This window comes from Lynx canadensis, chromosome B2, assembly GCF_007474595.2.
Source record: "Lynx canadensis isolate LIC74 chromosome B2, mLynCan4.pri.v2, whole genome shotgun sequence".
Classification (NCBI taxonomy): Eukaryota; Metazoa; Chordata; class Mammalia; order Carnivora; family Felidae; genus Lynx; species Lynx canadensis.
In genome coordinates this window covers 96,765,598-96,786,007 of record NC_044307.1, presented here as the reverse complement: position 1 = coordinate 96,786,007, position 20,410 = coordinate 96,765,598, and the positions used below count along the sequence as shown (strand labels likewise).

Here is a 20,410-nt window from a genome sequence, read left to right as displayed (position 1 = left end):
TTTTTGTTGTTTTCGCCAGCTGCATTTGTCATCATTGAAGGGCTAAACCTGAGGCTGTCAACTCATATCTTTTGGTACTGGTGAGGTACTGAGTTCTTCTCTAAGTGGATTGATTATGATTTAATGACAACAAGATGACTGGTTGTCCTGTCCAGGAAAAGGAGATCTATTTCTTGAAATTTTCTTGGTGGATAGAAGTTTAATCATTTTTACTAAGTCTCTGACAAGTGGCTTCCTGTAGTTCTTGTTAAGATGAAACACTTAGAGTTCTCTAGGGATTAGTCTGAAAAATGCACATATGGGTGCCAACTATTTTTTCAAAAACTGCCATCATTTTTTCTACCCCCCACCTTTTTTTTTTTTTGGACAGGTAATGAAAGCATGGGCTGCTCATGTGACAGCAGTTTGCTCTCAGGATGCGAGTGAACTTGTAAGGAAGCTCGGCGCAGATGACGTAATTGATTACAGATCTGGAAATATGGAAGAGCAGTTGAAATCTTTAAAACCGTATGTATTATTAGAACAATGTTCACACTGGGAAGTAGGAACGAAGACAATTGATCATGCAGGGCTGAATGGTTTGGCGACTTCGCAGTCACGTTGGAATCCCAGAAAAGAATCGATAACAATTCTTGCTCCATAAAAAGTCATTTGGGTGGCTTCTGTTCTAATTCCAGATGTGATACATACTGAGGAAAATATTTTGCTTGCATGGCCTTTTGCTAATTTTTTTTTAAATTTTTTTTTTTGCTAATTTTTTTTTTTTTTAATTTTTTTTTTTCAACGTTTATTTATTTTTGGGACAGAGAGAGACAGAGCATGAACAGGGGAGGGGCAGAGAGAGAGGGAGACACAGAATTGGAAACAGGCTCCAGGCTCTGAGCCATCAGCCCAGAGCCTGACGCGGGGCTCGAACTCACGGACCGCGAGATCGTGACCTGGCTGAAGTCGGACGCTTAACCGACTGCGCCACCCAGGCGCCCTGCTAATTTTTTTTAAGTTACCTTTTATTGTTGGTTTGTAAGAGGTCTAAAGACAAAATTGGAAGGGTATTCCATTTGGTGGCATCTATCACCACAGGAAAAACGTGGAGAGGTATGGGGAAAATACATGTTTAATGCTAATCATGCTTGCAGTGTTTTGGCTTAGTAAAGGCTTCAGAGAAGCAAAGGCAGTAGAAATGTTGATAATCAGAGTACTGTGGATCTTCTCAGTGCATCTAAACACCAGGCTGTGGCTTGGTTTAATGTAGCAAACAGGAGCAGATTCAGTGATTTGTTCACACACTGTTGTTCTTGCCTGTGGCTTGGGCAGACGTAAGAGAGGGTGCTGATGACTCTGGTCTTCATCTGGCCAAGACAGAACTGCAGCTGAGAACACAGCTAAGGAGCATTTAGAAAGATGTTTTATTGCTTCTTTTTCAAAGGTTTTCCTTCCCTTTTTCTGTTAGTTTTTGAAAGCCAGTTATTCTTGTCCATTTTGAGTCGAAGTGCAGTTGATCCTCGAACAGCACGGGGCTAGGGGCTACTACATGGCCCCCACGTAGTAGAAAACCTGCGTCTAACTTTTGACTTCCCCAAAACTTAATTATTAAATAGACTACTGTTGACCAGAAGCCTTACCAGTGACACAGTCAATTACACATATTTTGTATATTATGTATATATATATTCATATATTTATTTATATATTTATTTATATATATTTATATAATATACTGTATTCTTAGAATAAAGTAAGATAAAAGAAAATGTTACTAAGAAAATTATAAGAGAAAATAAATTTATGATATGTGCTGTATTTATTGAAAAAAAATCTGGGTTCAGCTGGACCTGTGCACCTATTCAAGGGTCAACTGTATTTTCATGGGTTTAAAAAAAAGGGGGGTGCCCCATTGGACACTAGCCTTTCTCAGCTAGCAGTGCCCACTCCCAGCAGTCGTGTGGCAGCACGGCCCCGAGGAGCCAGCCAACTCCCTATGCCTTCAACCCTACAGCACCTGCTGTGCCGGGCAGTGTTAAAGCATGTGATAGAGATACAGTGGAGAACAAGACAGGCCCCCCACCACTTCCAGGGGGCTCCCGCTCTAGTCGGGGGGGGTGGGTTTCAATGGCACGTGCTTCTGAGAACACTGATGTAGGGAAAGGAGGGGAAAAACTGAGGGGAAGGAGGCCCTTTTAGGGAGGGGGTGGGGGGGAGTTAAAACCTCTGAGGCATTGGAGCAGAGGCTTTTCAGAGCAAGCCAGGAAAATGGGATTTTTTTGTTTGTTTGTTTTTTTGGTCCCCTGCTATGTCCCTCTACCTGGAACAGAGTAGTAACATATGGTAGGTGCTCACTAAAAATTTGTGTAATGAATTTTTGAGGGAATCTAGGAGAAGAGCACTTGTTCAGGTAGAGATAACAGCAAATATAAAGGCCCTGTGTCAGGAACACACTTGGCATATTTGAGGAATCACACCATTCCTTGCAGAGATCTTATCAGCCACTTCCTGCCTGTGTGTCAGGACCTAGGTCTCCCTGGGCCTCCAACAGCTGGCTTCTAGACAGTGGAGTTTCAATTGATCTCATGTCTTCTACTGCTCTAGTAATAGCACCATGAGACTGAGTCCAAGGACAGTCCATTCCCCCTATCTGCCTTACGTTTTATATACATTGGAATTTGTCACCAGAGAACGGAGAACCTGACAGATGGAAAGCTGGAGCACGCCCAGCCTGGCCCCCAAAAGTACACCACGGTTTGTCCCTCTGCGTTTTCTCACAGTGGTCTTGCTCCTTTTTGGTAAGGGGATCTCTCTAGCTTGCAGATGCCAGACTGTTACTTTGACTTATTTATTTTTTGACAGCTTCAGTTTCAGTTGATCTTTGTGACCTTTGCCTGGAGTTTGGCCTTCGAATCCACCAAGAATAAAATTATTTCTCCTTTCAAATAGCAACTTTTTAGATCAAATCTTAGAATTTTGCAGTTGGACTTGAAATCCTTCAGTCCAACTCTGTCATGTTATAGTTGAGAAACTAGGGGGCAGAGGACTTTGGAGTTTTTGCATGCTCAAGGTCATGCCACTTGAGCGATAATGGGAGAGCTGAGTCCACAGCCTGTCTCTGGACTCCTTTTTCAGGCAGTGCCTATTCTATAATACCAGGCTGCCTTTAAATTTTATTTAAAACAAGTATCATTATGTTTGTCTATTCAAAATTTGGGAATGAAGTAGAAACTTAAACTCGTAAAAGTAATTTACTGTTCTTTTCTAATGAGAAGAGTAGTTATCTAGTAAGGTCATTCTCCTATCCTTCGGTTTTTATTTGTCCTTCTTTAATTTGGTTCCATTTGAAAGGCAGGCTCAAGATCCACAAATTTGGCCAAAGCTGGTTTTAGAAGCTTTGATGTTTTATTTCATCCAGATGAATTTAAAAGGGAAAATGGATTTAAAACGGAATTCAATTATTAACTTGCTTAACTTCTAAGCATGCATTTTCTAAATAGATGTTTGTTTATACAGTATTTAAAAGCGTTATTGGGTTTTATCCCCTGTAAGTGGAATGCAGTGATTATAGCAGGTTTAGATCAGCTTTAAGAAGTTAAATATCTATCAGTTCCTAGAGATACCATAGGACTGGGTTTGGGGGGCATGCTAGAGCACAGTTGAAGACTGAGAGCAGATTGTTGATTTCTCCATACATTGTCCTGATGCTGTGCATGAAGCCAAAACATAGCAGTAAATTCCAGAAGATGAAGAGGGTGGTACACAAGCAGTTTTGATATGGAGGGAATAAAAGCAAATCATTCTACGGGTGAAAACCTTTGCATGCTTTTCTTTCAAGTATTCAAATGCACTAATACTTTGACTTATATTGGATAGATTGCTTTGCAGTTTCCCATAAAACTTAGGTCAGGGTTTCTCAACCTTGGCAACCTTAGTTTCTGAACTACTGACATTTGGGACTGGATAATTTGTTGTGGTGAGCAGCTATTCTCTGCATTCTGTGTATATACATCATTCTGGGCCTCTAGGTGCCAGTAGCCCTTCCCACCACTTCCCCTAATTGTGACAACTAAAAATGTCTCTAGACATTGCCTAGTATGTCCTCTGAGGACCAAAATTGCCTTTGGTTGAGAACCACTTATTTAAGTCATTCTTAAAGTATTAGAAAAATGATATTTTACGACAAAGAACTAGCCACATTTGACTTATCTCGGCGGCGGGGGGTAGTCAGAGCAGACTAGTGGGTGTGCCCTTTTCTCCTTTGTCAAAGCAGCCCCCCCTCTGCTGGATGGCATGCTGCAGTGAGGTTTGTGCACTGTCGCTGAAATAGACCCTATAGCTGATTGGCAGTGGGAATGAAGGGGAATGGAGCTGTAGTTAAAAACTAACAAGGATGTTTTGATTTGATTTTTTTTTTCTGTCCAGGTTTGATTTCATTCTTGATAATGTTGGTGGATCCACTGAAACGTGGGCTCTAAATTTTCTCAAGAAATGGTCAGGAGCCACATATGTGACTTTGGTGACTCCTTTTCTCCTGAACATGGACCGATTGGGCATAGCAGATGGCATGTTGCAGACAGGAGTCACCATGGGTTCTAAGACGTTAAAGGTAGGACAGTCTTGGTTGATGTGAGCAAGCAGGCGCCTCATGCTTCTGGGAATTGGCTTCCACCTAGCCTTTTTTTTTTTTTTTTTTTTTTTTCCGTCTTGGAGGCAGCATGGCACAGCAGCTGATCAGATTCACATTCTGGACTCCACTCAATAGCTGTGTAACCTGCAAGTTACTTATGTCACTAAGCCCCAATGTCTTTACCTGTAAGATTAAACTAATAGGGTAAGGTATCTACCTTACCACGTGTTGTAAGGAGTAAGTGAGATAATCCATGTAAAGAACTTGGCAAAATGCCTAGTATATACAACACTCTTATTAAATGTTAACCTTCGTTATTAGCTATTACCTTCCGTGATTCCATCTGATATACCCTCTGCTCACTGTTATTAAACGTTAACCTTTATTATTAGCTATTATTACCTTTCGTCATTCCATCTGATACACCCTCTGCTTCCTTCTTGCCTATACGTGATGGCCTTCTGTCTGTTTCACCAGTCTTAATCCATGCAGGCTCTTGTATATGAGGGGGGAAGCTTCATTGAGACTGTGTAGAGCTGGTTGTGTCCAGGGTAGTAGCACTGGGTTATGCCGGTGATTTCTAGACTGGAGCTTTCCGACCTGTAGAGGTCTGTGGGCATTTTTTTGAATTTCAAAAACCTGAAGGAAGTTGTGTTCTTACTTTAGTGAGACCACAAAGGCAAATAGAACCATGATGCTTTTTCTGGAATTATATCAGCTTGTCCTAACACTGCACATCCCATGTGAATCAGGTAACTCTAGCTATTGATTACATTCTGGTCATTTCTGAGACTTGATTAGTCAGCCTGGCTCTGTCACTGAGGCCACTGTTACCAGAGCCATAAGAAGCTTTCTCACCCAATGGAACAAATCCAGTGTGTGGTGGGCCTTGAGGTTTAGTGCCCAGCAACCCTAGCTGCAGGACTGATGGCCGAGCTTGAGAGGGTCCTCCCTACTTAACATGATAGCATGTTGTCCTCACAGTGGGGACAGGCCTATATAGTGTCATGGTACCCGTTCTTGGTAATTCTAATTTTAGTATATGTGCTGCCGAAGCGAGCACCCGTTCTTGGTAATTCTAGATCAATGGCTTAAGGCTTAAAATCTGAATTAATATTGACATGGTGTAAGTGATAGGAGAAAAAAAGATAAATTCTATTTTTATTAATCAGACAAAATACTTCAGACTCAGGAAAAAGGCAGTAGAAGGTTGTGAGTCGTCATGCCAGGCTAACAAACACTGACCCATATTTAAGGAATGAGTGGCTCAAGGACCATCTTTAGCTTCTTTATTCTTGAAATTAATTTGGGACATTTTAAGAGTGAACTTCAGGACTTTGGCCTCTTAAATTCTGTGTAGTAACTAAATAGGTAGAGGTATTAACTAAGGGCTGTGACCATGGAGTAGGAGGCCTGTGTGTGTGTGTAGTGTGAACATATGAGGCTCTGGACTCAGGCTCCTTCATTTTCACCTGATTCAGGCGGTGGCTGGAAACGGCGTCCGTGCGCTGCTTTGGTACATGGAGAAAAGAATCTTAGCTGTCCTTCATCTCTTCTTCTTTCACAAAACCCAGGCTATCCAAGTGGTTTCAAGATAGAAGTTAAACTTTTCTGTAAGATTTCACAGTTTGTACTTGAGTGAGACCTCTTACAAGCTAGCCTTCTGAGTGGTCCTCTGAGAGTAACACAAGCACTTTCTCTTTCCTCCTACTTGAAAGAGGATAGTGGTGATCTCCTGTGAAAACCTTTTAAGTAGTTTCTGATGTCCTCCTGAGAATGTGCACGGTTAAAGCCTCATTGTAATGCTCCAGACTCCTGCCTGCTTTGGTTTACTTTCTCCTATAATGGCCTGGAAAAAATACACAGACCCCTTAGAGCACAGTATAAAAATTCTGCTGTTGCAGACCAAAAAGTTTCACTTTACAGGCCAACGTGCTAGAAAGAATTATAGACATGAATTTTTGACCGCTGTAGTTCCTTCTTTAAAACCCTCAACAGTTACCAGAATGCTTTAATTGTCTGAGGCCAGGCCTTAGGGAGAAGTACAGGAACGGGTCTTTTGTGATTGTAGTTAACTTGGCCTTCTGTAAATTTGGGATGGTCTCAGTGCCTTCAAATGGTACTTTTTTTTCCTTCTCTTTAACTACATTTGCCTAGACCAGTGCCTCACAACTTCTTTCATGCTGTGACACCTGTAGAAAATTATTAGTGTTTGAATAGATATTGTGTTTGTTCTGGGCCAAGAGCAAACTACCTGGAGACGTGTGCCAGCCTGGAACCTTGAGGGCTGAGGTGACTCAATCTCGTCATGCCTATTTTAGGGTAAGATTGGCTTTGTTTGCATCCTGTGGTCCTGGGATAATTATTATTGATGACTCATTGAACTCTCAGAATTGTTCCAGGTTAGGTAATAAATTACAGGGTCATTCATCCAAACCAGTAAGCCATTCCGGGTACAACCATTGCAAAGCTCTGCCCAGACAGCAGCTTGCTTTTATCTGTCTTTCTATAATCTTTTTTTAAATTTTATTTTTTAAAATTTACATCCAAATTAGTTAGCATATAGTGCAACAATGATTTCAGGAGTAGATTCCTTTGTGCCCCTTACCCATTTAGCCCATCCCCCCTCCCACAAGCCCTCCAGTAACCCTCAGTTTGTTCTCCATATTTATGAGTCTCTTCTGTTTTGTCCCCCTCCGTATTTTTATATTATTTTTGTTTCTCTTCCCTTATGTTCATCTGTTTTGTTGTCTTTCTATAATCTTAAACTCTGATTTGTTATTGCCGCAATCTTTCCTCAATAAAGTTTGCTTTCAGCACTAGATAAGTATTTATTGAATAATAAATATAAATATTTATGCATATGATACCTTATGCGTATCAGGCACTTTACATTCATTCTCATTTAATCCTTCCAACAACCATGCGAGCAAGGTATCGCCATTCTTTAGTCCAGGAAACTGGCTGACCTGTGTTTAGCTTGACCTAAATAACACAACTGTTAAGTGCCTGAGCTAAAGGAGCAGGGGAGTCCCATTGCACTTGACAATTTCATGCCATGGTAGTAGCTTCTGGCATGCTGAGGAAATGTGAGACAGAGGCCGTTGCGGGGAGGGAGATAGCATGGTGCTGGCTAATCCTGTAAGTACCTCTGGATGGCTCTCATCTAATGAAGTTGAGTTGGGCAGGTCATTGAGGTATGTATCATAGAGAACCTCAGTTCACTTGTTATTTTGATAATGGCCTACCTTACCTTTGACATAAAGAATAACAATTAAAAGTGGGGGTTTGGCACTAAAGTGGTCACAAACCCTCTGGGTAGAAGAATTTTCCTTATTTTTATCTGGGGATGTATTGTCCCATAATCGATTAGGTGGCTTGGGACTTGTTATAACTGTAGGGGGAGACCCAACCGTGATGTATAATGAACTTTATGCTTTGTTTTGCCCTTAAAGCTGTCCTGTTCCTCTCAGAGCTGGAAAACTATCTGTGATTGGATTTCTTGTCTAAGATTATATTTTGGTGCCTTATTGCCCCTTAAGCATTCTTGAATTAGGTTTAAAAGCTCTTCTCTGTTGCCTCTGGGCTTTATTTAAACCCTAGTAGGGAAAGCGTAGAGGTCTTAGCCCCTAATTTCTCTTAAGGAAAAAATTGAGTGTGTAAGATTATTTAGACTATCCTTTTAAGAACAGCTTTCCTGTGCTTACTTGCTTGTCATTCACAATTTAGCAAAAAAGCATATGTTCATGTGGATACAGTTTGTTCATTCATTATTTTATTAAACGTTAATGGAGCATCCATTCTCCATCAGTCACTATGCTGTGGTGTTGGGCACACAGCTCACTGATTCAAAATGAATAGGAAATCAGTTTGTCTGTCTTAGTCATCCAGAAAATACTCTTCCCTAAATTTGCATTTAGTCAGATTGTATCCTTTCCTATATTTGACGTGTTTGCTTTTCTCCTTTTCAGCATTTTTGGCAAGGAGTCCATTATCGCTGGGCTTTTTTCATGGCCAGCGGTCTATATCTAGATGACATCGCAAAACTGGTGGACGAGGGAAAGGTACGTATTGCTAGAGCATCCCCTGGCATCTCCGTGACCTGCCTGCCAAGCCTGGTCACTGGGAATGCTCCATGGGTAGGCATGGTCTGTGCACATTCTGCTTTTACGTGGCCACGTGTAAGTGCCGTATTTTTGGTTCTGTCTCCATGGGAATTACAGATCTAGACTGCTACATTTAAAAAACAGTGACACAATCTGGTTCAACCCCCTTAGTTTACAGGTGAAGAGGCAGGCCCAGAGAGGATATGTGATTTTCTCAGAGACACTTAGTTAGATGGTTAGCAGAGCTGGAATCTACAGTGAGGCTAATAGTATTTTGCTAATGGTCCTGAAAAGATGGCACCACACAGGTCATCTGTGCACACACTTGGGAGTTGACAGTAGCACTGCTCTGGAGCTTCTATAGTCCAAGGGTGAGGCTGCTCTGGAGGTAAGCAGATTCCCAGATGAGCCAGGTGAACAAATACTGTGGAATCTCCACCCTAAGAGAACTGGACCAGAAGTCAGGTCCCAGGTCTCCTGTTCCCCAGCTAGTGTCACATGCTCAAAGGGCAAATAGCGGTATGTCTGAGGGTCAGTGGGCAGGACATCTGTGAGGACTGGTGGGGATTTTGGTGGGGACCACTGGTTGATGGTTCTGACTGCTTGCGTCTGTCCTGCATGGACTCTGGTGAAAGACTCCTGCTTCTAGTCAGATCATCCCTGTTTGGGTGTCCGAGGCCTTTTAGGACAGCTGTGGGTTCAAAGGTTCCTCATCTACCACTGTTTATTTTGAGTTTTCACATGGTCTTAACAGGTCTGACATTCTCTCTCTGGAAGAATAACCTGGAAGGAAAATTCATATTCTGGTGCTGATGTTTATGATTTTATTGAGAGACTATATGAAATTATAGGGTAGAGACCTTTATATACCCTAGACGGTTGCGTGAGGTCATAGGTAAAATGATTTTTATTTTACAGATGAGAAAACTGGCTCAGAGAGATAAAGGCACATGTTTAAGTTTGCAGAAGTGGGACCAGAAGGCACACTTCCTGACTCCCAGTCCTGTGCTTTTCCTTCTCCGTCATTCAGCTGCATCCTTAGTGCTTGAGGCTGATCTGGGACCTTAGCTTAAGTTGTCTCGTTCTTGTCACTTTAAAATGGGCAGGGAAAAATGATGGAGCAGGACCAGCTTTACACTGTATGATCCATGCTGGGCCATTTGGAAAGAGCCCCTCAAGATGGGCTTTCTTGTGCTGGTACCTGCACACCACTTTGATTTTGGAAAAGAATGATTTTAGGACCTACTGGTTACTTTTTGTGCATTTAGTTTTTTTATTTTGTTATAGCCATGGAACTATATGATAGAAAATGCCCTGCTACTGTTTCCCAGATTCTGTGGTTTCAAGATTACTTGCCTTTTCTCGGACTTCTAAGTCTTTGTGTGTCCTGGGTGGATGGTCTCAACCTTATGACTGTATGTAAGTGCCTCTTGGTAGGGTTCTTCCCATATCCTGCAAGGATGCTTATTGCTAGGAAGAAGGAAATGAACAGTCATTAAATAATGTGGCCCATAGTTTTATACAGTCTTTCATGCGATTGGAGCCCCATTATTAGAGGGGTCCCCGTCCTCCAAAAGTGTACTGTACAGTTGTGCTTGTCCCAGTATCTGCGCCAGGCTGTCCACGTGCTTACCATTGCTTTTTTGTATTCAAAATATTGTGGCTCCCCCTCTTTCTCTCTACCTGGAAATTACTATTTATGCAACAGAGAAGAGAGGTGATTTGTGTATATGTAACTATTCAATTTGGCAGATAACTGGTAGAATGGCTAAAAGAGGACAAGGTAGAAATAAAGATGCCCTTGATGTGTCCTCAAACGAGGGTGAGTGAGGAAATATTCTTTTGGCTTTTGATTCTTCTCTCTCCTGACCAGCGTTATTTGGGCTCAGGAGTCATTTCTGACAGTGAAGGACTGTGGGACTGTGGAAGTTGGTTTGTGACATTGGGTGCCGTGACAGGGTCAGCTGTGTTCTTGTGCATCCTGCATCACTCTGGGTGTGAGAGGGTGCCTGTCCATGCCGGGAAATTGGAGCAGGTAACAGAGCACTCCTACTTCTGTATTGTGTGGTTAGTGGAGAGTATTAAATTGAATGAGGACATTGAAGTTCTTCCAAGCTTTGGCTGAGCGTTTGGTGAATCTCATTGGCAGGTATCTGATAGAGGGACTGTAATTATTTTTTGACAGTGTGAAGCCATGAACCAAAAGAACCTGTCTTTTTAAAATACTTTTAAGTGTTTGAATACATAATACATTTACAAGGTTCAAAATCCGAAAGGTAGGAAAAGTTACTTCATGAAATCTTCCTTTGACTGCTTTTCCTCAGTCACTGAGATTGTCCTTGTCAGATACAGCCATTGTTACCAGTTTCTTGGGTATTCCAAAGATGTACCGTGTATCGACAGAGTGATAGAAAAGAATGATTTGTAATTACCACACCGAGCGTAACAGACTGCTACTGAAATTGTGCTTTATGCCTTACAGTTATTTTGCATTTTTTTCCTTTTTTCCTAAATACAATAAACATTTCTTGTTTTATATTATCCAGCAAGCTTTTTTGGGTTAGCATGCTCAAAGATTAGAAACAGGAAAACCTAGCACGTGTCTAGTTTATTGTCTTCACCCCACCCCGTCGTCCTGCCACTGTGTCTCATTGAAGAGAGAGGCCCCAAGAGATTATGTGACATGTTCAAGGGCCCAAGTCTCTTGACCTCCAGGACCATTCCTTCAACCACCCTTTGCTGTCAGTAATAGTTAAAAATCAATCAATCAATTTCTCATATAGTCTTCGTTGTTTTCTGTTTGTTCAAATAGTCATCTAAGGTGGAGTTTGAATTGTATCAACAAAGTCTTTCTGTATTTTTCAGTGTCTTTCAGGCCAGCAAGGAGGTTTTATGGCAGATTTTTTAGACTGTAGTCAGCTATTGATAAGAATGACTGTGCTTTCAGGAAATATATATGTATGTATGTATGTATTTGCTTGTGTATGCGTTTATTCATTTCCTATTTGCTGCTGTAACGAATTGCATAAATGTAGTGGCTTGAAACCACACGAACTTACTATCTTGTAGTTCTAGAGGCCAGAAGTCTAAAATGGGTCAGCAGGGCAGTGTTTCTTTTGGAGGCAGGCTGCAGGGGAGAATCTGTTCCCTTGCCTTCTTCAACTTCTAGAGGCCACCTGTATTTCTTGGCTCAGCCTTGCATCACTTTGACTTCCACTTCCGTCATCCTGTCTCCCTCTGACTAACTGTCCTGCCTCCCTTTTCTAATGGCCCTTGCGATTACATTTGGCCCATCCGGATAATCCTGCCCATCTCAAGATCCTGAACTTAATCATGTCCTTGAAGCCCCTTTTGTCCTGTGAGTGATGATATTCACAGGTTTAGGGGCTTAGAATGTGGACATCTTTGGAAACCACTATTCTACCTACAGTGCATAAAGTATCTCAAAAGATACGAAAAAAACTTGAAATATTGGTTGCCTTGGAGTAGGAGAACTAGATGGCTGGGGCTGAAGTGTGGAAGGGAGATTTTTCTTTGTACCCTTTCATCTTTTTAACTATGTTTATCTGCACACATGTAGTTATTAAAGTTTTTTGATGTCATGTACTTAACATTCACAGATTTGTTTAAGATCCTAGGTGACCAGCCAAGCTTCTTGACTGAGCGGTGAAAGAGATATCTCCGTTTATTTCTTTATTTTAGTTAGCATTAGAATAGTTCCTATATAACTTATTAGAATTTAATTCAGAACATTTACTGAGGGCCCACTAGTTTCACCTAGTAGGGTATGGAAATATGTGTTGGCCATGTTGAGTTACCTTCTGAACAATGATGTCCACTGGAACTTTCTGCAGTAATTGAAATGTTCTCTGCCTGCACTGTCCAATATGGTAGCCAGTAGCCACATGTGGCAATTGAACACTTGAAATGTGGCTAATCCTTCTGAGGGACTGGATTTTTCATTTTATTTACTTTTGATTACTTTACATAGCCACATGGAGCTAGATGTTACCATGTTGGACGGTGCAGCTTTAGAGAAAAATGTAATAAGTTCTGAGGCAAGCAATTTCCCAGACCTTTCTTGAGATCTGTGGCCTTAGTTTAGCAAGGAATTACATTTTAAAACTTTAAGCTTCTTGTTTGCAACTGGATTTTTTCCCTCCATGGAGAGGATGTCATGATTAGGGATGGAATCCCGAGGACCGCTAGGAGAGAGTTCTCTTGCTGGAGAGGACAGGCACCTCATGGATCCCATCACCCTGCTGTTACTGCAGTCTTTCTAATGCAGCTGATTGTTTCTGTGGAGAAACGTAGGCCAAGTTTCTCCTCTTCTGGCTGGAAGGAGTGCCTTTTCCAGGGGGACCTAGGGACAAGTCCTGGATACTTTCCAACATGGGAGCATTCACTCCTTTGGAGTGCACCCTCCATTAACCCTCCCCCACCCCCTTCTTACCACCTTTCTTCCTGCTTTGAGTTTTCGGGGACCCAAAAGTTCCAGAAATAGCCAGTCCAAGCAAAGCCCACTTCTTCCTTTTGTCTTCTTCATGTCTCCTTAGTTCAAGTCCCCTTCTACCTGGGAATATGGAATTTATCTAGAGGTCGCAGGGGCATACCTGTCTAAGAGTAGTGCTGGAACTGTGGCCCTGCCGCCCCTGCCTCCATTCCCTAGTGCTGCACAGGTGTGTGGACTTGGATTTAGGCCAGGAGCCCTTAGGTCTCCCTTGTGTCTGTCATCTGTTCATGTCTCTTCACACACCTCGCCCTCTGAGATCTGCAGTTTCTGTGCCCAGTGGAAGCTGAGATTGAGGGCTCAGGAAGAGGTGGCTGGACTGTGGCTTACGCCCCCCTCCCCAGACTGCACCCGTGCCATGCAGGATGCAGGACCCTCACTTTGGCTTCTGTGCTAAAAGCTCTGACCTGCATTAGCACTTAACCACTTGCACTCTGGTTTCCTAATCTATCCAACAGGCTCGCTCAGATATTTAGGTCCCTTTTAAGCTCTACCGTTGTGTATTTTAAGCTCTACTGTTGTGAAAATGGGGATTGAGGGGATACCTCTCTGCCTACTGTTCTGCCTGCAGAGATGGTGTCCTCCCTCCACCAGCTCTCCTGCAAAGGGTTTCTCTTTCCTCTTCCCCTCAAGGGGCGGAGAGTTTCTGCCTCGGAGACAAGGAGGCTTGCCCAGCAGCTGCAAGCAACAATATTCCGAGGCCACGCCAGGCAGTTGAGGTTCCCATCGTCCCTGTGTTCTCACAGAAGGGATGTCAGGCAGCAGGTGCCAAGTCCTGGGGTCTGGCTTTTACAGCCTTTGTGTAAGAAAGGTAAGGCACAACCAGGAGGGCCTGACTTTGGGTCCAAGACCGAATGAACGCTGCTGCCATGAGCGTCTCCCAGTCAGCTGCCGGCCCTGTGCATCTGCGTAGCGGGAAGTGTGGTGTGAGCCCACCCGCTTTATAACAGGGCTCCCTGTGCCGGCTGGACTATAGCAGTGTCATCACATAAATGTCCCCACCTCACTGGGAGTAACCTTTCTTTCCCCTCTCTGGATTTTGACTCTGATCTCTTTGTCCATAACAAACAAGCATTCTAGGTCTGATGTGAGGCTATATGTAGACACTGCTCCATTATCCAGTTAATCTCCGTTTGCTGTCACCTATTCAGCCAACAGTGGCATCTGCCTGCCTGTTGATCGAAAGCCTTTTTTTTCATTGTCACTTATGGGAACAGCTGAATGACTCATTATGGCCCAGTCAGCCCTCTGGGGTTATTCGGCACAATAGGCCTGACCAGCCAGATTAAAGTGTGCGGTCACTGCAGGCCGGCTGTGTCATCAGTTCGGGGTCTGTGTCTCCGGTCAGAGTTCTAAAGTGAGCATAGCTAGCCGAGCCTGGGGATTCGCTCTAGAGTTGAGCAGGTGGCTTCACGGTTCTCCCTGACCGACTGTAACACCGTGGCTGTGTTGCTTTTGTTGCCGGTGTTCAAAGCTCAGTGAAAAGCTGATGTTATTGCCTCCTTTCTTTCCTTGGTTTACCCTCAGGAGCCTGTTTTGTCTAGCTGCTCTGGGTTAGTGCCTAACATTTAGAGGGTAGACACTTGGTCAATCTTTGTGTGATTCTGAATGAATGTGTCTGACACAAATCAGGGATCCTAAGATTAAGGCAAAAGGCTACGGGGATTCCCACTCCAGTGGGCATTAAACTCACCTGGAAAGCTTACTGAAAATGCATGGTCTCCACCCCACCCCACCCCCTAGAGATTCTGGCTTAGTTGTTCTAACTGGAGACCAAGGACTCTGAATTTTAAAGAATTTTTTTTTACGTTTATTTATTTTTGAGAGAGAGAGAGACAGAACCCACCCCACCCCCTAGAGATTCTGGCTTAGTTGTTCTAACTGGAGACCAAGGACTCTGAATTTTAAAGAATTTTTTTTTACGTTTATTTATTTTTGAGAGAGAGAGAGACAGAACGTGAGAGGGGGAGGGCAGAGAGAGAGGGCGACACAAAATCAGGAGGAGGCTCCAGGCTCTGAGCTGTCAGCACAGAGCCCGACGCGGGGCTGGAACTCACAAACCGTGAGATCATGACCTGAGCCGAAGTCAGATGCTCAACCGACTAAGCCACCCAGGCGCCCCAAGGACACTGCATTTTAAGCCTGCATTCAGGTGGTTCCTTTTTAGGTAATTAGCACTCAAAAAACAATGTCCCAGGGGCTTTAAAGAGAGTGATAGGTTCAGGAAGTTTCACGTGGGATATGCAGGAAACAACTTTAGTGCCTTCCATTTTTATTTACCAGAGGAGGCAGATAGGTTTCATTTGGGGAGCCAGCTCATGTCTGTTCCTAGTGACTGCAGAGTTGAAAAAGATTCCGAGGTCATGCTTAGCTTGCTGGGGAGGACTGTGGTTGTTAATCAGTAATGTCCCCAGTGTGGATGGGAGTGTACATGTGTACACGTGAAATTGGACAACTCATTTAACTTTGGGTCTTGATTTCCTCATCTGTAAATGGAAATAATATTGCTACCTACCTCATAATGTGGCCTTAGGGATTAAATGGGGTAAAATCCATAGAGTGCTTAAAAGAGGACAATACATGCTGTTACTTCTGTCATGAGCTTATCGTGATTTGTGGGTACAAAAGAATTTTAAACTCTTTGGAGAAGGGAACTTTTGGAGCCCAAGATACTCTCCTGGTGACAGGGCTATAAAGTTCACATGAGAGGAAACTACTTCAGATGCCTCTGAACCCCACGAGAACACATCTTTCTAGTAAAGTGTATGCACTGGCTTATGCCTTCTGACCCCTCCTCCCTGTCTATGGAGCTGTGGGAGGCAGTCCTCTGAAATATCCAGTGGACAATTATTGATTTCTGCTGGAAGTTTGGAAAAGGAAGAGTTCGGTTGGATTTTTGCATCAGGAGAGAGGGTACTAAGTGGGACGTCCGTTCGGAAGGAGGTTGCTGGCAGTACTAACAATACAGTAAGCAGAACCAGCAGCATTCCAGCACTTCTGAGCTGGCCGAGGTAGCTTTCCTGAACATTCTAACCAGCTGCTCTGCCATTTGGCAAACCCTCTCAGGACAGTTCCACCCTGGACAGTTCTCCTGAAACCCAAAGAACCCACGTAAGATTCTTGCTTCCCAGTTATCTTAGTGGTTTTCACCTAGGTGACATTTATTAAGCGCCTGTCCTGTGCCTTACATTGCACTGAGTGTGGGGGCTGGTGTGCAAAAGAGGTGGCCTGTGCCACAGGTACTGTAAGCTTGGGCTGATAGGCCAAACATTTAACACATTTTAAAAAAGAATCTGCCCTTATTCTGTACACTGCCTACAAGGGGGCCACAGAGATACATAGAGCAAAACCTTGGGATGCCCCGTTGGGTGTTTACCCTACCCAACAGAGTGGCTGAGACGAATACGCAGTTGTGACGGGCAGTCTGTGTGGAGGGCCATCCAAGTTCCATAGCGGTTCCGAGAGAATGTACTGCAAACTGGGGGGGGTCGGGAAGGGTAGTGTGAGACCTGGGCTGGGACGGTGGTAGAACTGACAGAGGGGCACAAATTCTCATTGTTCAGACGGTGATGAGTCGGCCATTTTGGTAAAGTGTGGAGTCTGTATGCGGGCCGAGGTTGGGATGGTGGTGGCCTTTGAATGCGTGGCTGGGAGCTGTGGAAGGGCTCTGCATAGGAGAGTGACACGACCCAGCACAGCTACCTTCCAGGGACGCAGTGAGGCAGGAGAAAAGACAGGAGTGGGGCCGCCGTTGTGGCGTGGTGGTCAGCTCCTCATCTAGGTGCGTGAGACAGAACCGGGAGACTGGCCTCAAGGGACATGGTGAGGACACCGTTGACCCATCTGCCTTGAAAACCTACATCTTTCCTCCCCTCCAATCAACTTCTTCTTGTGTCTTACAGATTCAGCCAGTTATTGAAAAAACCTTCCCTTTCTCTAAAGTTCCAGAAGCCTTCCTGAAGGTAGAAAGAGGACATGCAAGAGGAAAGACTGTAATTAATGTCATTTAAATAAACTCTCAGTTTGGTGATTGTTGGCTCTTATTCGGTGAGTGCCTCTCAGCCCCAAATTTCTAGTAGCCATCACTTTCCAGATTAGATGATGAGTTCCGTGATACAAGTTTAAAAATACAGACACCTATTTGCCAGTAATTTCTTGTTCCTTGCACTGAGCACAGAGTCCTTTTCTAGCCATACCACCACCCTCTCTGCACGTCACCCTGCTCGACATCCGTGCATTCTTGTTTGCCGAGAGGTCCTCTGACCCAAGCACCAGGGACACACGAGTAAGGAAGACATGACACGAAAATATCCACACTTGGACTTGTCTATAAAGTCAGCGAAAATTGCATTGTTTTTTTCAAGCTGTTTTTCACACCAGATTTGCACATTGTTGTGGCATCTTCTGTTCTAGTAGCTCAAAGTCTTTTATTAATGTTTGTGAGATACTAAAACTTTTGGCATATGGGTGGAGGGTGGCATGAAGAGTGTAAAGCTACTTCTTAAAAAAGTGCTCACTGATGAATCCAACTGGACAAGGCTTCTTTTGCTTTACTGTGGTTGTAACCACCCTCAAAGTTGTAAATCTCTTAGGGTCACATACAAAAATCTAGCTGATTTGTTTAGTCTCAAGAAAATGGAAGGTGATGGTAAAGTTTCTAACTTTTTAAAACCCTTACATTTAGCATGAGGGCTAGGCCTCTTTCACCAACTAAAACATGCTCCTCTGAGGACTTGTCTGTGGAAATTGCAACCCTTCTCCAGTTTCTCACCTTAAATGCCTGTACTTAGTTATCTCGCCAATAAGCCCATTGCAGCTTTTGAATCTCTAGTCTGTGACCTTCATTCAAGGTAAGTGTTTATTTCCTGTGGCATTCCTCCTCGCTCCTGCACCTTAGATACTAAGCTTTTAGCTTTGGACATGGACTTGAGTAACCTGATACTCAGTCTGTGCCTATTACACACTCATTTGGTAACACTGGATGAGGGCTTTTCTCTGGAATTGCTGGTCTCACCGGCCCAAATACATTTTAAGAGAAAGAAAGTGGTGTTCTCGTCAGTACTGGCCATTTCTGACTTCCGTGTGAACAGTCCCAGCACTCTTCTTGAGGGCGCCGGGGTGGTATAGCGAGGGGAGGGAAGGCCTCACTTACCCTCACGTCCTCTCTCTTCACCAAGGAGTCTGGAAAGAAACTTTTCCCCGCTGTTATCCAGCACTGCTTCCTCCCCCGCAGTCATCTGTGTCTAATCTGCCCCGGTGAAGCGTTGAAAGGGCTACTGCAAGGACGCTCGCACATCTCCTCAATACAGTTAACCAGAAACCAGTTTATTCGAGATAAATTCAAAACAGGCTACTGCAACATGACCCCAGCACACTGTAGTGATCCGCACAGAGGCCTAAAATCGGAACTCCACATCATCTAAGAACAAGACCTGTTGGCAGCCATTGGACATGTGCAGGTGTTCCTTTAAAACCCAAGATAAGCTACTGACCACAAGTGCCTATCCAAGCCTCCAGGGAGGAGCAATGGTTAGGAAGTGGAAACACTGGAACAGATAAAAAGGAAATGAGATTTGTTCTTCCTGTGACCAGAGCACCAGTATTATTAACAAGGATAATGAAATATGGACAAAAGGGGGAAGAGTCTATCCAAAGAATGTTTAGCAGTTTTGTTCAAACGAGAATACACTGTTTGAACCTATGGGTCCGTGTATTGTCAGCAGTTAAACTATTTCATTTTTCATTGAGATGCTGCATTTTAGGGTTTTCAGAGTTCTAACATTTGACCAGCGTTGCTTAAGGCCTCCTTTCGTTCGCGTTTGGGAGAGAATTGCTGGTCATCTTGAACCTTCCACCTCTTTTTACCGCTACCAGAAGGCAGTGGCCGCACTCCATGCAGGCCTTGTGCCAATGCAGCGGGATAGGAAGGCAGGAAATTAGGCTAAAGACTTGAGTTTAGCGAAGGATTATATAACATTTACTTCAGAACTAATCGTAGATGAGAGGATAGGCTAGTAAATTAGGTCACGGTAACACTGTTCCGTAGCATCTGTAAGAAAAGCATTAAACGCCACTTATTTGTGACATTCTAGGCCAGCCCACAAGTGGGTTAAAATAATCCAAATCCTGCTAATGTTAGCAGACCTGACAAGAAATCTTATAATTTTGTTTACTTAGTTCCTTAAAGTGTCATATAAGCCTTTCCCCACTTTGCTATAGAGCATAATTGATTACAGAAAACAGTAGGACCAAAATTATTGGCCTGATATTTCTTCTCCGATGCTAAACAATCTTCTGCCTTACAAACTTGAGCTTTTCTCATTCCCTTTACTTTTTAATGTTTTTTTTTTTTGTTTTGTTTTTTTGTTTTGTTTTTTTTGAGAGCGTGTGAGCAGTGGAGTCTGGGAGACAAAGTATCAAAGTGGGCTCTGTCCTGACAGCAGCAAGCCCGATGCGGGGTTCCAGCTCATGAACCATGAGATCATGTCCTGAGCTGAAGTTGGATGCTCAACTGACAGAACCATCCAGGTGCCCCTTATCCTTCCCTTTGAAGTGTAAGAGATTTGTAGGCCCACAAAGTATATTCAAGGCTGTTCCTGTTCTCTCCTGTCACTATCTTTGGAAATAATTTAAAATGTACAGAGTCTTGATATAACATTTTCTAAAAACACCCAAAAGCTGCTATTGAGGCAACCTTTTTAAGCAGCTGCAGAAAGGAAATGAAAGAAGGACAAATTATTGGTTTAAAAGTCATTATATAGTCTTTTGAAAAGATGAGACATAGTCCAGGTCATGGCAGTGTCATTCAAGCGTGGATTTAAAGTTACTGAAGAAGGAGCAAGTCCACTTTCCTCTTGGCTTGTCTGTTACCAGTCATTTTTTTTGTTTTTGTTTTTTTTTTACACGTAGCTGGAAGACCTCCAGAAATATTCCTCCTGCATTCTTTATTCAGGTTTATAGGACCATGGCTTCCCAGACTTGTGTTAACTTCTCTTTGTTGACAGTGTTGAGGATGATGTGATTTTGGTCATACTGTGTACCCCCTGAAAGAAAGAAAAGGCACATAATAAAACGAAATGGTGTCTCTGGGAAAAAAAGCAGGGAGGAAAGCCCTGGAACACATCCCTGGGCAAAGTTGGGTGTGTTAAAATCCCATCATAGGAGCACCAACAGCTCCTTCTC

General features: G+C 43.4%; 2 protein-coding genes across 2 annotated transcripts in view; one reads left to right on the top strand and one right to left on the bottom strand.

The window, feature by feature from the left end:
- RTN4IP1 (reticulon 4 interacting protein 1) overlaps nt 1-17,258 on the top strand; it is a 49,467-nt gene extending 32,209 nt beyond the window's left edge. The window contains exons 7-10 of the mRNA XM_030316055.1: nt 371-507; nt 4,408-4,591; nt 8,584-8,676; nt 17,131-17,258. Coding sequence (XP_030171915.1) covers nt 371-507; nt 4,408-4,591; nt 8,584-8,676; nt 17,131-17,238 — 522 coding nt within the window. The 3' untranslated portion in view covers nt 17,239-17,258. The remainder of the gene's footprint in view (nt 1-370; nt 508-4,407; nt 4,592-8,583; nt 8,677-17,130) is intronic.
- Nucleotides 17,259-18,532: 1,274 nt separating this feature from the next.
- Nucleotides 18,533-20,410, bottom strand: part of CRYBG1 (crystallin beta-gamma domain containing 1) — a 52,192-nt gene continuing 50,314 nt past the window's right edge. The window contains exon 20 of the mRNA XM_032593229.1: nt 18,533-20,271. Coding sequence (XP_032449120.1) covers nt 20,183-20,271 — 89 coding nt within the window. The 3' untranslated portion in view covers nt 18,533-20,182. The remainder of the gene's footprint in view (nt 20,272-20,410) is intronic.